The sequence below is a fragment of the Idiotropiscis lumnitzeri genome, chromosome 1 (assembly GCF_059441095.1).
Source record: "Idiotropiscis lumnitzeri isolate Australia: NSW breed Sydney's pygmy pipehorse chromosome 1, RoL_Ilum_1.0, whole genome shotgun sequence".
Taxonomy (NCBI): Eukaryota; Metazoa; Chordata; class Actinopteri; order Syngnathiformes; family Syngnathidae; genus Idiotropiscis; species Idiotropiscis lumnitzeri.
The window spans coordinates 15,621,420-15,641,379 of record NC_142391.1 but is presented as its reverse complement, the minus strand read 5'-3'; the positions used below and the strand labels follow the sequence as shown (position 1 = coordinate 15,641,379).

General features: G+C 41.1%; 1 protein-coding gene across 2 annotated transcripts in view; it reads left to right on the top strand.

Annotated features, from left to right (window-relative positions):
- runx3 (RUNX family transcription factor 3) overlaps positions 1-19,960 on the top strand; it is a 49,779-nt gene that overhangs the window by 11,438 nt on the left and 18,381 nt on the right. For both annotated transcript variants that reach the window (XM_088312471.1, XM_088311962.1), the window contains exons 3-5: positions 12,067-12,308; positions 12,742-12,898; positions 14,102-14,206. In XM_088312471.1, the coding sequence (XP_088168597.1) occupies positions 12,067-12,308; positions 12,742-12,898; positions 14,102-14,206 (504 nt within the window). The remainder of the gene's footprint in view (positions 1-12,066; positions 12,309-12,741; positions 12,899-14,101; positions 14,207-19,960) is intronic.

Below are 19,960 nucleotides of genomic sequence, written 5' to 3'. Positions count from 1 at the left end.
TTGGGTTGTCAGACTGAATGGCTTCCAGCTCTACGATCTGTCTCCTCTCCTCGTCAGTGAGAGCTGTTTGATCTGACAGAAAGACTCCATTAGAGACAGGAAAGTTCAACTGCTGGGAGGTTGGATGGCTACAGCAGCCCAGAGAGGAAAAGCTTTGCACATGCAGTCTGGTTGCAATCTCGGTGTCTATGACTGCGTGCCTATAAATGTCGCTGAGCATTACTGATCAGTAGGCTAGGTGTGCATGTGTGCGCGTGAATGTGTGTTGAGAAAAGTAACAGTTTATTTCCACAGTATACTTCACGGACAAATTGCCAAGACACTCCTCTTAATTGATGAACTATGACATTTGAGACAATTGCTTTTATGTGCTTTCAGCTTTGCGGGAAAAGTTAATGAAGACCCATTTCTCTTTCAGAATGACTGTTAGTAGTCAGTAGTATGATTGAATGCGTAGGGCAGAGTAGAATTGAAATTAAAAATAGTCAAACACACACCACTGTGATGGACTCCAACCCAGGAAAGAAATATGGAATCAACAGCAGTTCATTCGGTTGTTTAAATTTGTCGAAAAAAAGCAGATACAGACAAGACACAAAACGAAAGCTATATCCATGAGGTGTGGTAGTGTTAGTTACATTTTTAGACCAAGAATAGGAAAACTATATGGAATCATAAAATCACCCCGTAAATTTCCATTGTCCAAACTAAGACCTGCATCGACTTAAGTTAATTAGTTCGTCTCCAGTTAAATGGGAGTGACCACACCTTGAGAGCTGATGCACCAAGTGGACTGACATGAATCATGGCTCCAACATGAGAAATGTCAATATAGACAAAAGAGGGAAGATAATTCACCACACAATATTGCAAAAGATGTTCACAGTCAGCTGTGTCGAAATTGTGGATCAAGCACGAAAAACATGGGAGGGCTTGTTTAAGGCAAGGCATACTGGTGGCCCAAGGAAGACATCTAAGGATCAAGACTGAAGACTTAATGCAATATGTCGTCAAAACCAGAAAATGCACAGCGAAACAAATGGGGGGGAATTGGAGTCAATGTCTGTGACCGAACTGTAAGAAAACACCTAAAGAAATTTGAAATAAAAACAGAAAAGACAGACAAAAGCCATCATTAACACTTAAACATGAAAAAATCCCATCCCATCAATTTAAAAGACATTTGGGGATGATGAAATCATTTTTCAAGATGATAATGCATCTAGAAATAGAGCAACAATTGTGAAAACACTTAAGGTCAAATCCTTGGCCCAAAAATAGTTCAGATCTCCATCCAATTGAAAATATTGGTTGGAAATTGAAAACAATGGTTCTTGAAAAGACCACAACGTGCAAAGCTGATCTGTCAAACGCAATCAGAGAAAGTTCAAGCGAGATTGATGAAAAGTACTGTTTATCACTCCTAAAGTCATTTCATAATGTTTGCCATTGGTTATAGAATCGAGGTTTCGAACCGACCCCTTCTTAGATCCAACAGACACACTCCAAAATTTGGTGGAATGTCTTCTTGGAAAAGTGCTTCTCGCCAGAGAGGTAACAACCATAGATTTACTTGGATTTCCACTTCTTGGTGATGTAATGACGTAATAACCAGTTATCCCAAAACTTTGTCCCGCGTGGTATTTTTGTGTGGGTTTGTGCTGAAGCAAAGGGCGACGATACAGCTGTTAATAGGGTTATTTTCTGAGGTAGCATGATGATTAGAGGTCAACCCGCATTATGAACTCAACCGTCAATTCAGGTTAGTGATGCCCTCAAATATAAAACACGTTGACACGTGTCAAAGTGGTCAGAAAGGAGGCGATGGATGGCTTGATGAATACATATACTTGTAATCGTTTAGCCGCAGACTCTCACTGCATGTGTTACATTTCATGTGGCTTCAACTTCCACTAATCATGAGGAACTTTGACAAATATGAGTCACTTCTCCAAGAAAGAAAACACTTGATTGATGCTCGTATAAGATGAGACATGTAAAAATGATCACCTGTTTGCTTGGCGCGCATGGACGCAGCGGCTAACAGCTCCCCCTCACAGTGCTCCTTTTTACTTTTTATTAGTGTTTGCTATCTAATTTATATATTTGTCTGTATTATTGTTGTATTGCACTGGAGAGGGGAGCCCTCTAATCTCGTTGCACACTTGAGTACAATGACAATAAAGGGATTTCTATCTATCTATTATGGTGCACATCGCTAAGGCCCCTCAAGTCATATTTATTTATATTTATGTTTATATTTTTATATTTTATATATATATATATATATATATATATATATATATATATATATATATATATATATATATATATATATATATATATATATATATATATATATATATATGTGTGTGTGTGTGTGTGTGGATAAAATTCCAGTGGCCACCCCACACCTGATACTGACACACTATTGTTATTATATTACAACTTATTACTACCTCACTGTGTACATTGTTAGGGAGGAGTCACATGACATTTTTTTCTGGCTCTGAAAACTTTTAGGTAGCCATAGACAGCACCATTGCCCTCTTCTTGATTTGTCGAGAGAGATAGCTATTAGGTCATGTGCATGTGATAATATTAAAGCCAAGGTGCTCGTAACAAGCTTGATGCTCATTAACATTATAATGTAACTAAGATTAGGTCGCAGTAAAACAAAGACAATGTTTTACACAGTATATAAGTAACTTTCTGTTAACAGGTTATACATGTTGCTCATTGCATTTAACGAAAAATAGGTCCAACGTATTTCGCACTCACCTTAGGGGCCTGGGAAAGGGAACGTTACCTCCAGGCCGTGAGCTGAGCACTCCTAAACTTCTGATCCTAAAATCGCCCCTGGCATATAGTAGCTGTTTTCAAGTTGAAAGTGATTAGGCAAGTGTGAAGCACCAGTCAAACATCCGTCCCCTGATCTTTGTGTGGGAGCTGGCACTAAGTCTGCATGGCAGTTAAACTGTCACTGACAGGAATTGTACACTTTTTGCCGAAGCTGAATCCAACATGGCAGTACCGTAGGTGTGTGTGTCTGTCTGTGTGAGTGCACCCACCAATCCCCGGTTTGTCACAATAAAACAGTTACTTGTCTCTGTTAGTGTCTCTGGCTTGCGGCCATCCTGAGAAATGGACTCCAAAATTTTCATTGGACACATTCGGCAGAGTCAGAGTGAGTCAGGATCCTGTGTGGCGTGAGTGTGTTTATGTGTAGGGGGGCGGGGGTGCTGTCACTTTGGCAACGCAACTGCACATATTGCAGCGATTACCACAGCGGAAAAATGTTTTTCTGCAACATGCAATTACTACAGATTACAGATTGCCGTCCTTGCATCAGAAGCTCTCGCCAGCAAAGGAGAAACACGGCATGTGTGTGTGCGTGTGTGTGTTGTCACTCACAAATACACAAACAGACAAAGAGACAAAGAAAGATGAGAAATGATTATAGCTTTTGTGAAAAACCGCCGCTGAAAAAATGGGGGACTTGATGTATTTATGGAAGCTATTTGAATGTAAAAGTTGTATGGACGCTCACAGTGTAAATAAAGATCCTATAAAAAAAAAAAAAAACGTTCTGTCCTTCGCAAAAGGAATGGGGTTATGTTCATTTTAAAACATTTGTTCTCATTAGGTGCACAAGTCCAAAGCAAAGCAGTTTTTGGCTTACTGTAATATTTAGTTCCAGCTTCCGAAGCAGTGTTGATACCAAATAGCTTCCCTCACTTTAAACAATATAGATGGAAAAGCCGTGGCCGCAGTAAGGCGGGGCCTTATTTACAAAACCCACCAGATCAAAAGTCTGCCCAAAGTGCTCCTATAATAGCATGGGGGCCTTTTGGTGAGCTTCTACTCCAGTGCTACTTTTAGTGGATTTCCAACGAATAAACAGGCCCACGAACCACATCACAGACTGCTAACTGTCATCATTGGGTGAGTGTACCCGATGGATGATGTGAGGGTGGAGCCACCGTGACACCGGGCTTTACAGCGAGTGTGTGCTAAGAAAGGGGCAAGGGGCATACGCGCTTGAGCTAATGAGGGCTACCCGATATCAGAGTGTAACTCGCGATACAGACCATCACTGTTCATACAAATGTCATTTTTCAACAGAAGCAGGCACTCCGTTTAGTTTTTATTCGTCAACATTAGCGTGTCTCTATCCAAGCCCGTCTTCCAATGCTTGTTCACGGCAAATACTTTCAGAAGTATAATTTGGAAAAATTTTGGTCATTACACAACAACAGTGGAGAAAACAAAATCGCATTCCGCAAAACATAGCAATGATGTCATCCCAAAATGCCCTTTTAGAAACAAGGCACCGTCATGCCAGGACTGCCTTGTTCACTGTCTGCCGCTGTTTCATTATGTTGTGTGTGTTCATCACTGTTGCACGGAAGGATATTAGGCTACTATTCTATCTGGAATTATTGCCAGCTATGCATCCAGGTCACATATTCAAATCAGAAATGACTAAACAACACATAATATTTTGGACTCTGTGTGTGAATGTAAAGAGATTTTTTTTTTTAGGCAAAATGCTTCCTGTATATCATCATTCCATCATAATTGCCTATTCATGTAACATACTACTGCTATCACAATTCTCTTCGAATATCGCTGGCAGAATCGCCACATCTCCAAAAGGTTATTTTTTTCAGCGAAACCCACGAGCAAAAAAAAGAGCATTTGTTGAGCCATCAACATCCCATCATAAAGGTCCACAATCATTTTCAACACTTTAGACGTGTTAATAATTTGTAAAGATAACTGACCCATATTGGGACTGACTAATAGAATGGTTTTGTTGAAAAAAATATGAACTTATCAAATTGTCACCTCAGGATTATAATTATTATCACTGTTGGTAATTGTAAACATTTTATTTAGTATTTTATATTTAATAATACCAATATGTCAGTGTCAAATTATTTTATTATTATTTTATTTACTGTAGAAGGAATACATCTTGAGGTACAAAGTGAGGCATAGAAGGTCCTTTCTGAACCCCCACTGATGTTTCAAAAACTTGTCCTTTCCAGACAATCATATAAAAAAAAAGTATTTTGCTTTGTTTTGTGCCTTCATTTAATTCACAGAAGTAGCAAGCACCTTGCTAAAATGTTTCGTGCGACAAGTTAACGGTATTCTCCCATTAAAAGCAAAATCACCGAGTCAGGCATTCACACAATAACATGTTAGAGACACAGCAATGTTTGGCACATTCAAAATTAAGCCCTTAAAAATCAATTTACGTTGAAGACTGAAATATAAACATAGGTGGAGTTGTCCCCCAACAGCCATTATTTTGCTCAATTGATTCAGGAGGCTTTAATAAGCCCTCGGCTCCACTCTGCACCTTTTATAGAACGTAAGCAGAGTATTAAAGATGCATGAGGCCGATGGGCTCATTGTCTACTCCAGTGTTTTGTCTCATCCCAATTCGGCACGCTTGCAGTGTATGTGGCTGCCAGGCTTAGAGACGTCAACAACACGCACATGTACATAGTTTCGAGATTGGCTCTGTGAATATGTAGTCATGATAGCGTTTGGGAACAAATGGAAGTCTTAAACAGAATTATAAGAAAATTAGAGTAGAAATTGAGGAAAATGTAAAAAAAAAAGTGATTCTGCATATAAAATGCCATTTAGACATCTAATTACATTATTCCACGTTTATTAATTTATAATTATTAATTCATCATGTTAGAAAGTCCCTTTTCAATAATGCCCCATTTGCAACAAACGCGCAATTGAGGGAAGTGCAGCAAAACTGAACATGCACGCTGCACCCAATCGGTCAATCCATCCGTTTTCATGGCTTGTGGGGAGCAGGAGCCTAGCTCAGATGACTTCCGGTGAAAGGCAGCCCATATCCTGGACTGGTCGCCAGTCAATCACAGGGTACATAAGGAGACAAAAGACAACCATCCATACTCGGAAATGTCACTGTGAACGTTCACTGAGTGGGACGTAAACTCACATTGTGCAGAGAGGTCATTTACACAGTGCCATTAAAATGGAGCAAATCTTCAAGGCCAACGTCTTTTCTGTTGCTGCCGTCGTGTCTCGTTTTGAGCTTCTGGTACCCCCAGTGTGACAAAGTGATGCCTGGTAAAAAGGATGCATGTCAAGACAGACAGAAACGCTCTCCGAAGACGACCGCTATTCAAGAAGACTGCTTCCTTACTCATTTTGGCTTGGACAATCCAGAACGAATCTCATAGGGCTCCCAGTAGGCCTGCCAGGGCAGCTGAGCTTCACCACCAAGCATGTTTGCACTGTCAGCACCCACACAGGAACGGAAACATGACAGCATTATGTTTAGTTATGAGTTCTGAGAATACAACAAGACTGCTGGATCAGTAGTCACACCATTTTATGGAGAAAAAGTGATGGTGAGGGGCGGTGTCATCTGAGGCTTGTCGTCGTCCACAATTTGGGATTAAAAAGAAGAGAGTGGCCCGCCAGCAGTCCTGACCTCAACCCAAGCGCACACTTGTGAAATCCGCTCGGGCGCGATGTTCGTGCTGAAGTGACCAAAACAACCATTTTGCCTGATCTGAGCCACAACCTGGTTGAGGCGGGGTGTTCCGGCCCACAAGTATGTGACTCAGATGGTGACTAGCATGAGGAGGTGGAAATAAAGGGAAATTTCATAAAATAAACAAGATTTCCCAAATGCAGTGGCAAGAAACATGGTTACAACAAAGAAATAATTGATCAAACATTACAGGTCGAATCTTTTGGTTTGATGTTTATTTTCAACTTCTGCACGGGTCTGTATGTGTAATTACGTCACCAGTTTTTCTAGTGTAAACATTGGAGAGGCACAGGTCTTCTATTCTCTTCTTCCTCAGCTTGTGAATTTAAAAATAGCTGCATCACAACCACCTGAGCTCACAAAGAGAGGCAGCCAGGCCACTTTTCATCCTGTACTTCCACACTTTGATCCATGACCGAAGCAAGTTGCCTCTATTTGTATTTGACACATTTAGCACAATTTTGAAAAACAAGATGTTGTCCCGACCAACCTTAAGGCAAAATCAGTCTTGCAAAACGGGTCACAGGAATGACGATGCGCTTATACTGCCTGCCAGCCTGCGTGTCTGCCTGCCAACTCTCCTGAATTATAGTAAGCTTGACAGAAATAGATGTACAGTAAGGTCCATTTCTGTCCCCTAATGGTGCAGCATAAATCCAGGTTATTATTATCTTTATTAATGTACCGCGTCGGGCTCCACACAACTCCAATGGAAGTACTGTATTCGTGCCTTTTCCAGGGTGGAAAGGGCTACAGACAGTATGTTCCTAAATCTCAAGGATACACAAGCAGTCGGTTTCTTAGAAGGTAACATTGCTTTCATTGAACCCTGAAAATACAAAAATGGACTTACTTGTAAGTCCAAACACTTTCAAAAGTCTGGAATAGAAGGCAAACCAGCACTCGTAAAACCACGCTCAGGACTAAAAATGTGTTCGTTTTTCAAGGTCTCTGAATGCCAGATAGTCAAAGCCCGGCTTGAAACTATAGAATTATTGAAAACAGGCTTGTTTGTGATTCAAACGAAACCAGTAAATATATATAAACAATTTAATTGCTCAGTGTTAAACTGACCGGCAAATGTGACGTGCTGACACGTTGTATAATCAAAAGTGAGCGGTGATCAGAGCAACAAGAGTCCAAAATGTAAACCATTCAACAAATCATTCCTGTCTACAATGTATGAAGTGACTTTGAGGGGACCTGTGCAAATGGCTTCGGTGAATTCCATCATCTAATCACAGACACTCCGCTCCACTATATGGAGCAGAAAAGTCCAATGCAATAGCATACTGGCTCACAACGGGGAGGAACGGGTAAACAAGCTCAACGTTCCAGAGTCACCGCAGAATTCATCATTCATACAAAAAAATACCCAGAGCCCTGAAGTGGTCCTAATTTAATCCGGAGGAATAAAACTCCATTTCATAGTTGTCCATTCACAGCACTCATATTTCCACTGAGCACAAACCTCCAGATGAAATTTGAGCAGACACTTTTGGGAAGGAATGTATTCGGTGGGTTGAGGGCCAAAGCCTGCCCTGTAATTTGTGAATGTACAGAAATGTGTGATGGCCGCAGCCTCTCTAAAGATAGAATCTTTGTCTTAGGTCATCACCCAACCTCAAACGAGGTCTAATTGGCTCCACAGCCCCCTTTCCAAATGAATAGCTACCCATCCAAAGGCTTATGTCTGAAAATAGCCCAAAATTGAACATAGGTTAATAGATTCTATCAAGCTACTGAAAAAAATGAATTTGAAACAGGGAGAGGATTCGCATAGCTGAGGTTTCACCCATCTTCAAAGTGACTTTTAAGTGGCTCTGAGGCAGAGTGGGTGGCATATCGATGCATGAACCCAAAAGATCTCAGTGTCTTCGACAAAATTACATTCCATGTTAATAAGGTTTCAGTTGTGTTAATCATTACTTGATCTTTGACTTATGCGAGCCATGTCACATTCAGTTTGTTTTTGGTTTTAAACACAGAGAGGACAACTGTGCAGTGGAATTCATAAGGATGAACATTTTCAGTTGCGTGATGCTCTTCGACTTCTGACTGGTTTGCTTTTAGTTCATTTTCCTCTTAGGACATGAATGGAAATAGAAACAATTACCATTAAAACATTACTACTGAAGAATTGTTTTAAAGTGTAAAAAGAAGCTAACCTTAATTAACAATATTCTCTAAAAAACAATTAATTCATAACGTTGACACAGGTGCTTGGTGTAACGGATTTTTCATAATTTTGTCACACAAGTGGAAAAGACTATCTTAGATTATTCATTATTATTGTTAACACACTGAACAATTGTGTAGCTGGACAAATGTACTATATATATATATATATATATATATATATATATATATATATATATATATATATATAATGCTGGGGCCTATCTGAGGTGAGTTTGAGGTTTTGCATGTCCCCCAGCAGTTCTGTCTTGATTTCAGGCCTGACCCACCTAAATCATTAAAAACCATTCAGGGCAGTGGCGAGCGCCGATCTATGTGGCTGAAACTGTAGAAAGTGAATGCTGAAATGCAGAGGTCTAAATGTGACAGGCCACATTAAGGCCGGGCCGGAGCATATAACTGGAGTGTGTGGTCACAATTTAATAATGAACCAACTCAATGACTAAAATATCACAAGTATTGTCATTGTTCCCATTGAGCCTTACTAGAAATAGAGGTTATGTGGTCAGATCATGTTGGGGTGAGGAAGGTGGGGCAGTTGTGGTGGTGGTTCACCGGCTCCTCTGAAAGGATTTGTAAAGAGAGGTTTGAGTCTTGCTGTGAACCAAACAATAGCAGCGATTGTTGGGGGGCTGCTACGCTACATCCTTACTGCAATCGAGGTGCGCTTAAGCAAGGCACTAAATTAAGTTTGCGGGTCCATTTGACGCTGACATCTCTCCTTGTTCTTCTGCCTGCCTTTGTGTGTGCGTGTGTGTGTGTGTGTGTATGTGTGTGGTCTGCTTCTGCTGTGGTGTGCAACAAAAATATACAGAAGTGTGAGAATTGAATTTATTCACAAGGCTTTAAAAATATTATATACATATATATATATACATATATATTTATATATATATATATATATATATACATATATATATATATATATATATATATATGTATACTTTCCCCCTAAGGGTCCTTGTGAAGTAATATTCAGCAATCGACCACTTTTCAATATATGCTCGAAAGCCTTCCAAAAAAATGTGCCTCCGAATAAATAAATAAATAAATGAATAAATAAATACAACGAATAGTTCATGGATGTATTTTTCCATTAAAACATATTGATGGCATATATTTTACTACATTTAATTCACATATATCAAATTGTTAATTCAAACACTTTACTAAATGTCAATACTTTGTGCTTTTGTAGCTCAAACTCGGAGAATGCATTTTGAAGTTTGTCAACTGTTGTGTGAAAGTCCGTGCCTGTGACTTGTCAATGAGAACGAGAGGGCAATCATGATACTCTTTGAAGACGGCAATACAGCACAGACGTGTTTGATCAACGAGATTTAAAAAAAAACGCGCAGTTAAAGATGATAAAATAATTAAAACTGTTTGATTAAAGAAGTAGCCTCATTGTAAATGCTTCACCGGAAGCATAATTCGGATTCTTTAATGTGTGAATTATTTGTGTGCGTGTGTGTGTGTGTGTGTGTTTTTTTTAAATAGCTATTGCAGTTCTTATTCATTTCATTTAATTCGTATCCAATTCTATAACGATTTATATTTGCTAAATCACAAGTTCCATTGCTATAAATTCCCAAATTAACAATTCTAATAAATGAAATCTTACATGGCAAACGTATGCCATTAGGCGCCCGCTTTAATATTGTTCGGCGAGCACTTTAAAATAAATACATAAAAACGTTGAAAAAAAAATACATTATTTAATGACAAAGTCAGCAGTGTATAAGTGAACATGTAACAGTCAATTGTGTGCTACGACTGAACGAATGAATGCAGACAATTCAAGATCATTTTAATTCTCATTTGGCGGGTTGTATTTTAAAATTGATGGTGCAAAAATATACCTTTTTTCCCTAAAGGTATTAAATAGAAAAATCTATCGTTGAATTTAGGGGCATTAGCGGCTATTTATGTAGATCATTTGATCTATTTTCGAGATGGATAAAAAGTATTCCCTCCACGCTGAGTCCACTTGAAATTAAAGGCAAATGCGCCAACTAGCGTGTGCAAGCAGAACTGCATGCAGATTTGAGCCGGCTGCTCTTTAATTAATTCACTCTTGCGTTCATCCATTAAACATGTTTGCCCAATTTACTTCACCGCTTCAAGTGTAATCGGTTATTTATAGAGTTCGGCTCTTTTTTTAAATGAATAAATATATTTAGATTTAAAAGTGAAGAGAAGCATTAAAAATTCGCCTCAATGAGAAAAAAGACACCAAAATTGTCTTTTTCCCCCAATATTACAAGTTCTCAATTAAATATATTGGAGAAAACGTTTCGCTTTGACTCGTCAGTAATGACTTACATAAAATAAATTGCTTTTTGTCAGACATCCAAAATTGTCAGGTGATTAAATGAAATTAATATGTGTTACTTATACTTATGTCACATTTCATAGTCGACATGAAACTAATTGAAGTTTACCCCAAATGTTTTTCAACGCTATTTTGTTCATTAAAAGAGGATAAACACTGGTCATTTCTTGTCCAAAACGTATAGACATGAAAGCAAGAGATGGCTCAATAATTGAGTTTGAGGCAGAAGAAGCAGCGGCGGCGGAGACTTTGATTGGTCTGCTGAAAGCCCAACCCAGAAGATTCATTGGTGGAAACCATCTCCACTCTCCCGACCACTAAAGACTAAAATGACTCGGGTAAAATAATACGCGGCACTCTTGAGCTCTCCATTCAGCCTCGCGACGTCTTCGCGCGTCCTTAATCTGCTCTGCGGTGGATAACTTGGAGTGAAACACTTCTGCAGGCACCCGGCAGCCCCTCGATTGGGGTGTTTTTTGGTTTTCTTTTTGGGACGAGGACCTGGATAAAGTTTTACGCACGTTTACGCGCGGGAGGACACTTGGTACCGTTTCGCTGGTGCTGTAGCTGTTTTGTTGGAGCCTTGTGAGATCTGAAGTACCTTATATCAACTGTTTTTTTTTTAGATATATTGCAATCATTGAGACGTGAAAGTCAGTCAGCTGGACTTTTTTTTGACACCACGACTGGATTTCTTCGTCGTTGTCAAACTCTATATTCCTTAACTGCTATTACGCATTTAACGAGTGTCACAAGACATTCTTAGTGATTCAATACCAGATGATCTAGCGCTCAATCATCCCTTTTTCAAATCTGTGGTTGAGAGATCTCCTCTCCGTCGGTTGCGCCGTCGCCTTCATCCTCAGCACTCAAGAAAGAAGACAGCAGACTTTGAAGAGCTGTGCAAACTTCGGCACCGACCCTCCCGTCAGTTTGACACTGACCCGAGCTGTTGTTGTGATGCATATTCCCGTAGAGCCGCCCACCACCAGACGGTTCACGCCGCCCTCCGCGTCCTTCACCTGTAGTAAGCTCGTAGACGGCAACGGGGCCATGGCCACCCCGGGCCCGCTCAGGGCGAGACCCGACACCAGGAATGTGGTGGACGTCCTGGCAGACCACGCCGGCGAGCTGGTCCGCACCGACAGCCCCAACTTTCTATGCTCAGTCCTGCCGTCTCACTGGAGGTGCAACAAGACCCTGCCCGTGGCTTTTAAGGCAAGATATTATTTATGATTTTGTTAACCATATACGTAAAGCGCAATTGAACTAATTTATGCATGACAAAATGAAGATAATTTTAAACGTGAATTAATTCAGAAATCCAGTTGTAAATTTTAAACACACGTTTATCTAAATATAAAAAAAAGCATATGTAATTGTAATTAGAATGGATACAAAACGTGATGTGGAACTGGCGCCTAAATGGGAAACAAAGTCGCCATACGTTTGCATCTATAATAATAAATTAGCATAATAGAAACATGACACGCACATATTTAAGGTTAGTTTAATGAATTGGAACCGTGATTTCAGGCGAATTTTCCCAGCTCTAATCATGTATGGTGATGGGGAAAATATTTATAAAAGGATGCAGATTTGGGGGCTCCACGGTGACGGTCCAGTCGTTTTTTTTTCTTCGCGGATGCAGGTTGTGGCCCTCGGCGATGTCCCTGACGGCACCCTGGTCACGGTCATGGCCGGGAACGACGAGAACTACTCGGCCGAGTTGAGGAACGCGTCCGCCGTGATGAAGAACCAAGTGGCCCGCTTCAACGACCTGCGCTTCGTTGGGAGGAGCGGACGAGGTGAACACGCGCACACAAATACTGTCACAGCAAAATCAAATATAAACAAAAAAAAAAAATCTTTTAAAAAGCATCTTCTCATTTTCCCTTTGTCTGTTGATTTTTCTTAAGAAAAAAAAAATCAAACTGTATAATATTGTGTACCCGCGCGGTTTGTGTATCGTGCGTGAGGGTGCACGCAGATTTTGTGAATCCGCGGGGTGACCAATTTACTCTCCGCGAGAGCCTATCCCGAGAGATGGAGAGTGGCGAACGTCATCTTTTCAGTTGATTTTTGCTGGCCTCCTTTAAGTCGACGTGAGTGCGCGAGCTTGCGCTGCATTGTTTTTGTGCCAAATTATTTTTTGCAAATAAAAATAATAATGATGAGGCCTATGGTCAGGGGCACCGCCGGGTGCAAATGACCATAAAATGTCTATAACGGACAATGGACCGAAATAATAATAATAATTTAAAAAGTTTATATTCGTATAAATGCATAATTTACATATTGAGGTATAGAGGCAAAAGCTATTTTTTCCCACAGGGGCTACAAATTCCAGGCACCCCTGCCTTTTTAATAATATATGAAAGGGTCAAATAGATTTAATGATTGTATTGTCTGAGAAGTCTTCCAGCTATGTTACAATATATTTTTTTAAATCTCAGTAGAACTATTTCTGGCCTTTGTAGGCGCCTTTTATTGTGTATTTTATTCTGAAGTTCACAAACAATGGAAGCAGCCTATTGTCTTTGAATTATAAGGTAGCCCACACATATGATTTGGGCAGTAAATTAACACCATGGTTTTACCCCCTTCCTCCCACACAGTCTCTTTTTAAGAAGAGATGTCTCTCTCATGTCTGCATGGGACGAGACCCCCCACTTTCCTCCCCTCCACTGACTTGGATGCAGATGGGAGTAAGATCCCGCCTTGTTGAACAATAAACGATCACTGTGAGCATTTTCTGGCAATCTGGAGCACATTCTCTCAATAATCCAAATCATATAACCACTGTCAGGCCCTCAACTGAGGTGGTCCCAAGTGCTTTTTTTCCCCTTCTTTTTCTTCCATTTATTATTTTTCAATGCCAAAGGCCTCAGCGACACGAAAGCTGCCGACGCTTAGAGGCTGCAGGAAACAATAAACTGTTAAAAAACAAAGGCGTTTAATCAATGACATAAAAGTCAGACATTTAAATGACATGCAATGCTCTTTCGCAGGAAAAAGCTTCACTCTGACCATCACTGTTTTCACCGGACCGCCTCAAGTGGCCACTTACCACCGCGCCATCAAGGTCACCGTGGATGGGCCACGTGAACCACGCAGTGAGTACACGCACACACATGCACAAACGCACAGTCACGCACACGCACACACACACACACACACACACGCACAGACACACATTGGGGTACCAGCTGCTGTGGTACAGTCACCAACAGAGACAGTCTGTTGATGGGTCATCAGAGAATCAGCACATCCACCTTTGTGGGGAGGGGGGGGGGGGGTACACACACACACACACACACACACACACATGCAAAATTAGGATTCTAACCAAAGTACTAAACCGGCACAAACTAAAACGAGTGTAGCGCTGAAAAAAAATAATAAAATAAATGAAAAAAAGATAAAAATAGTTGAGTTGCACATTTTTTTGTTAGTGAATATCAAGACTGTTAAATGCTTTTTATGGCCTTTTTTATTTCGAGTTTCATTTGAACATTTTCTTTTTGCCCACAAAAAAAAAAGAAAAATCTCATGTTATGTTATGTTATGGTATTTTATGTACGATGTTAGGGTAGAAGATTCAACTGAATTCCAGGGGGGCAGGGGGCTTACCCTTTTATAACTCAAAAGTGAGGATGTAGACTTCCGCAATAATCCAAGATTTCATGCAAATCACCTCAGTATCTTTTGCGTAGACACGATTGTTAACAATGACACTAAACAATAGATGTCCTCTATTGTTGTCCTTCTTAGATTTCTCATATTTGTTGGTTTCATTAGTGGTTTATATTGCCTCCAAATGTTTTTTGTTTTTTTTAGCTGACACAGCTGGCGTCATCTTGCAAACATGTCCCACAATTACGAGTTTTACGGCCTCAATTTTATTGTGGCTTGTTCAATCCTACCGCTTGGTGAAAAAGTGGCATTAAACTCCCTTGACCCACCGGAATATCTTTTACCTTCTAATCAGACCAAGAGTCAAACTTGACCAACCATAAACTGTAAGTAAATTGCTGACTTAACACACAGCTTGACTCGCAGCAACTGTCATCTCCAGCAGGGAAGCTGCGACTTGTCAAGCTCTCAATCTCATATGCTTTAACGGATGAAGCAGCGCAGCCCTTCGATGAGTCAGGGCCTGATGTGCGCAGGCGATGCCTGCCATTTTTCATGAGCTCAAGGTGGGATAGATGGGACGGGTAGGATTTCATGACCATTCCAATGGAGAGATCCAGTTTTTAATGGTTCTAGCGTGCAGGGTTTCCGAGCGGTCCACACGAGCGGATAGCTGGAGCTTGCGCTCATGTCTGTGCACAGGGATATTTGGGACAGCGGGGGATTTAGTTCAGTCAAAACAGAGCACGGCGTGAGAGGTATCATGTGCCACATGGAGGGGTGTATGCCTGGCAGAGGGGCCGAGGGGCACTCAGAGTGGGCCTTCAGCACCCACCGACACCCCCCCCCCCAGCCCCTCTGCAAGGTTGCACGCTATTTGCAGCGACGAGAGAACAGTGAGTGCAAACAGGGCGGGACCAGATAATAATAAACAGTGAATATGCGCCTGTGGATAGTTTCAATCTGATTCTGTGTGTGTTTACATGTGCGTGCATTCACATGTACATCTGCAAAGAGTCTCCGCTTGAAATAACCGCATGCATAAAGGACGTCTCCTGTCTGTCTGTCAAAATGTTACGGCTCCAGCTGAGGCGTCAGGGTGCCCATGCTTCTTTTACACTGGCCCATTTCGAAAAGGTGACGCTGTTTAATATAGGGCACGACCGATTTAGGTCCCGGCCAAAACGGATGCATGAAGGTTCACCCAATGTAATATAGTATAAAATGTTCAAACTTTTTTGAGGTGTAGACAGAGTTGTATTCGCATTTACTTCGATAAAGATAATGCTTAAACACCCCATTTTGATTGTGCCTCAATTTTCCAAACACCTCTCTGTATGATGTTTTGACAATAATTTTAGTAAAGCGTTTGTGTTGGATGAAATTATATTTCTAATTAAATTTGTAAATGAATGTTTTATTATTCATTGCTACAGGCAAATGCCCTCTTCGGTCTAGTTGAACCTTCCTGAGCCACAAAAGAGAAATAGAAGGGGGAAATCAAGGGCCTCATAAAAAGTACATTGATAGAATGTCATGTCAAAGCACATGATGTATACACACGGCCATTCAGAAATTATTAAGACCATAAAAATAATCCAATTCTAACCACAAGGCACCAGTTGACATCGTCTGCGCAACATTTACAAGCAAGGAAGACAGAGAGGCACTTTTACCAACACATGTAACTGACATTTTTTCCATTTTTTTTTCATAACAAGTCTGATCCTCAGGGGCAGTTGTGCGTTTCAGTCCTGCTTCTCTCCAACATTTCCTGCCTTCACCCATTATATTGCGTGCGCTCCTCAGTGCCGTGCGGAGAAACCAAATGTGGCTCTGTGTAATAGTTGGGGGTTTGTGTGCTTGCATGGCACTGAAGGGGTTTGTTAATTATAGTCATGATTCAGCTCATTTTCATCATGCTGCAAATTCACATTACTTATGTCCCCAACTCAAATGTTCAGCCAAGTATTTTTGTCTCCCTCGCTGCTGATTTCCTCATCACACATCCGGCATGCGTCACTCCACTCGATCTATCTGTCGTATTATTATCAAACTTCTGCTGAGGCCAAACTGGAAGCACAACTGTCGCAACTGAAAGCACCCCCCCACCCCCAACCCCCAGCCCCCCTCCCCCTTCTAATTCTCAGAAGCAGTTTTGACTTAAACCAACAGACACTCAAAAAAATTGGTTGTCGTTGCTATCAGTTCCCTCACACCACACACCCCTGCATGGTTCCTCTCGCCGGTGAATCCTCCAACTATATTTTGGGTGCTCTTCTCAACGCCGTACTTATGCATGAGATCAGCCGCTCGCTATACACTCTCGGGTTTGCTGATGCACTGCGCTGTTTGTATTTCTGTAGCTGCATCGCTCTTTGCTGTCAGATGAATCAGAACCTTCATGAAGTCATCGCGTTTAAGTTGGATTTTTAAATGGCCGTCTGTATTTTCAGCGACTGACATCACCTTACTAATATAACACATGTCGAAGGTGCAAACTCACAGGACACTTGATTAAATATTATATGAAAGATTTATATCATGTTCGGTGTTTACGCTGTCACAGAAGCATTTATTAATATTTTTAAACTTTGTGTATTGTTACCTTTGAGAGATAAAATGTAGATTGAACTGTGCTATTATTCATCACAATTACATTCACATAAACGTATTGATAAGTATTGGTAAATTAATACCTGCCAGTTTTTCTCTCAAGTCAGTAATATTCTCTCTGTATGTCAATTTTAGAGGCAGTCAGAAATGTAAAATTGAGTGTAAAATGTCAGTCATCTGTAAAATGTCTTTCTCAAGTCAATGTCATATTTAAAATGAACAGCTCGATTCCTAACTCACATATTTTAGAGAATTCAAACTGGCCAGACTAGCTTCCAAACATTTTCCTCCTCTAAAGATCCAAAATACTTTTTGAGCTGCTGAATAGAACAAGTGAGTGAACTGCTCAAATTTCTGAAATATATCATACAGTGACACTTGAAATGATTATGAACACACATTCACACATGCACTCGTACGAATATACACAAACCCCAAGTCCGCCTTTATACTCCTGGAGTTGGAGGTAGCTGCACACACCCAGTCGAATAAATACAGGCAACAAAACACCACTGAATGGGTGCGTGTGTGCGTGCGTGTGCGTGCGTGTGTGCGTGTGTGTGTGTGTGGCTATTTGCATTTGGCACACATTCAGTCCAAAGTATGCAAATAGACTCACAATGACATTTGCTTCTTTTTCCTACGATATTGCAGTCCTTCCATAAAGTCAACAAAAGGCTCTATTGGATGTTGTTGCCCCCGTGCGTGCGTGCGTGCGTGTGCGCGCGTAAGCGTTGTGCCTCTCATGCACCTGCCAGGTGCTTCCATCGCTTTAAGTCGGCGCCACGTGGGCCACGCCCCTGCTCCACAAATCACATGAAAGGCTCGGCCTCGGTGCGAATTGCTCGCTCAAAGGCAACTTTGATGTTTGAAAATGGAGATGGGTGTCTTTGAAAGACAGGCCTGCGGGTGTATCAGTGCCAGGGGAGGGCGTGTGCTGGGTGCTTTCCTGACTGTTAATGCCTTGCGCTGCGACTGTCTGATGAACTGCATAACCTGGAGACATGGTGGCCTGCACACACTCCTGACTTCTCTTTGTCTTTTTGTAGGTAACACTCACTCATACACAGAGATGCGAAAAAGATGATTTTATACAGTATAAACGAACCAAGCAGTTGATTAGCTGGCTGCCGGTGATTCTACTTATTGACTCTACTACTTGGTCCCAGTGATAAGTAAGAAAGCCAATTTTATCTCAAAATTTTATTCTAACACATTTTGAATAAATGTTACATTTTCACTGCAATTTAACTCGATAATTATTCTTAATCCCGTTTCTACTACCAAAAGAGGGAGGACAAGAGATAGTCAAAGTGAAAGAGTGTAAATGTTCTCTTTAAGCCAGCTGATGTCTGTGAAAGCCACAATAGCTTCAGGCTGAAGTGCCCTCTCTTTTTCCACTCAGACAAAAATTTCCACCCTATATTTGCTGACGCCAGATAGATCACCCAGACACACTATGAATTACCAAATTATTTACAGAGGCCTAAGACAACACTATGAATTCATTGCGATCATGCAAGTATGCCGCCAAGGAAGACGTTTTGTGAGAATGCCCCAGACGCGCCGCCAACGCCACTGCTCGCCTCCCTCCTTTCTCCCCTCGAGCCGCTAAATGCACCAGCCAAGCGTCTTTCCTGTTTACCTACCTACGAGGGGAAGTAAAATGCTCGCTCTGTGTGTCCTCGCTCTTCCATATTTACTCGGACCCACACAGGAGGGACCCATTACAAGCTTTCAGGCATAATTCAATAAAAGTTCCGATCTGCATTTAGAAAAATAAATGGCCCATGAGTGAGGGAATATTTTCTCCTCGGCTGCATTATGACAATAAACCGTTTTCTCTCGCCCAGCCATCGGGCACAGGGGTGAAGTGCAGTGTGTGTGTGTGTGTGTGTGTTGATGTGTGTGTGGCGCGGCTAAGCACCTGCTGGTTACTGGAAAGGACTTTGTGTACCACTACCATGTGGTTTGGATGTTTATTTCTTCCGACTTTATTGGTTTGGAACAGTGAGCAAATAATAGGTGAAGCAAGGTCTTTTATGTCATTCCAGGAGTACAGAAGGTGGTAATCCTGTGTGGGTAAACACAGAGGGAAGCCTCGGCATGTAAAACCATAGCGGAAATATCACAGATGAAGAGAGGCCCATTCTTTGTAACCCCACTTCTAGTGCCAGTGTGAAAGTGACACATTGCGCGTTTGCCTGCTCGCACCGCGGAAAAAGTCACACATTTTATATTTCACACGTCACTTTAACTCAATTGTCATGAGTAGCGAGGAGCAAATGCATGATATTGTGCAGGAGATAGTATGCAGCGAGAAGCCGTTTCACACTTTTTACCGATGCTGTATTTATGTATGTGACAGCAACAGCAGCTCTTTCCTTTCCCACAGCACCACTTTTCGCTCGATGCCTTCAACTTCAACACATATATGCCCAGACAAACACAACAACCCATTCACGTTTAAAAGTTTGATCCACTATATCACAGCAAAAGCTGTATTGCGTTAATAGAATGTCACTGGAGCCCATTGCAGCTATTGTGCTTCACAAGCACCAGTGGAAAAGGCAAAAAGAAAAAAAATAAAGCCTGGCAAAAAAGCTCATCTTATATCC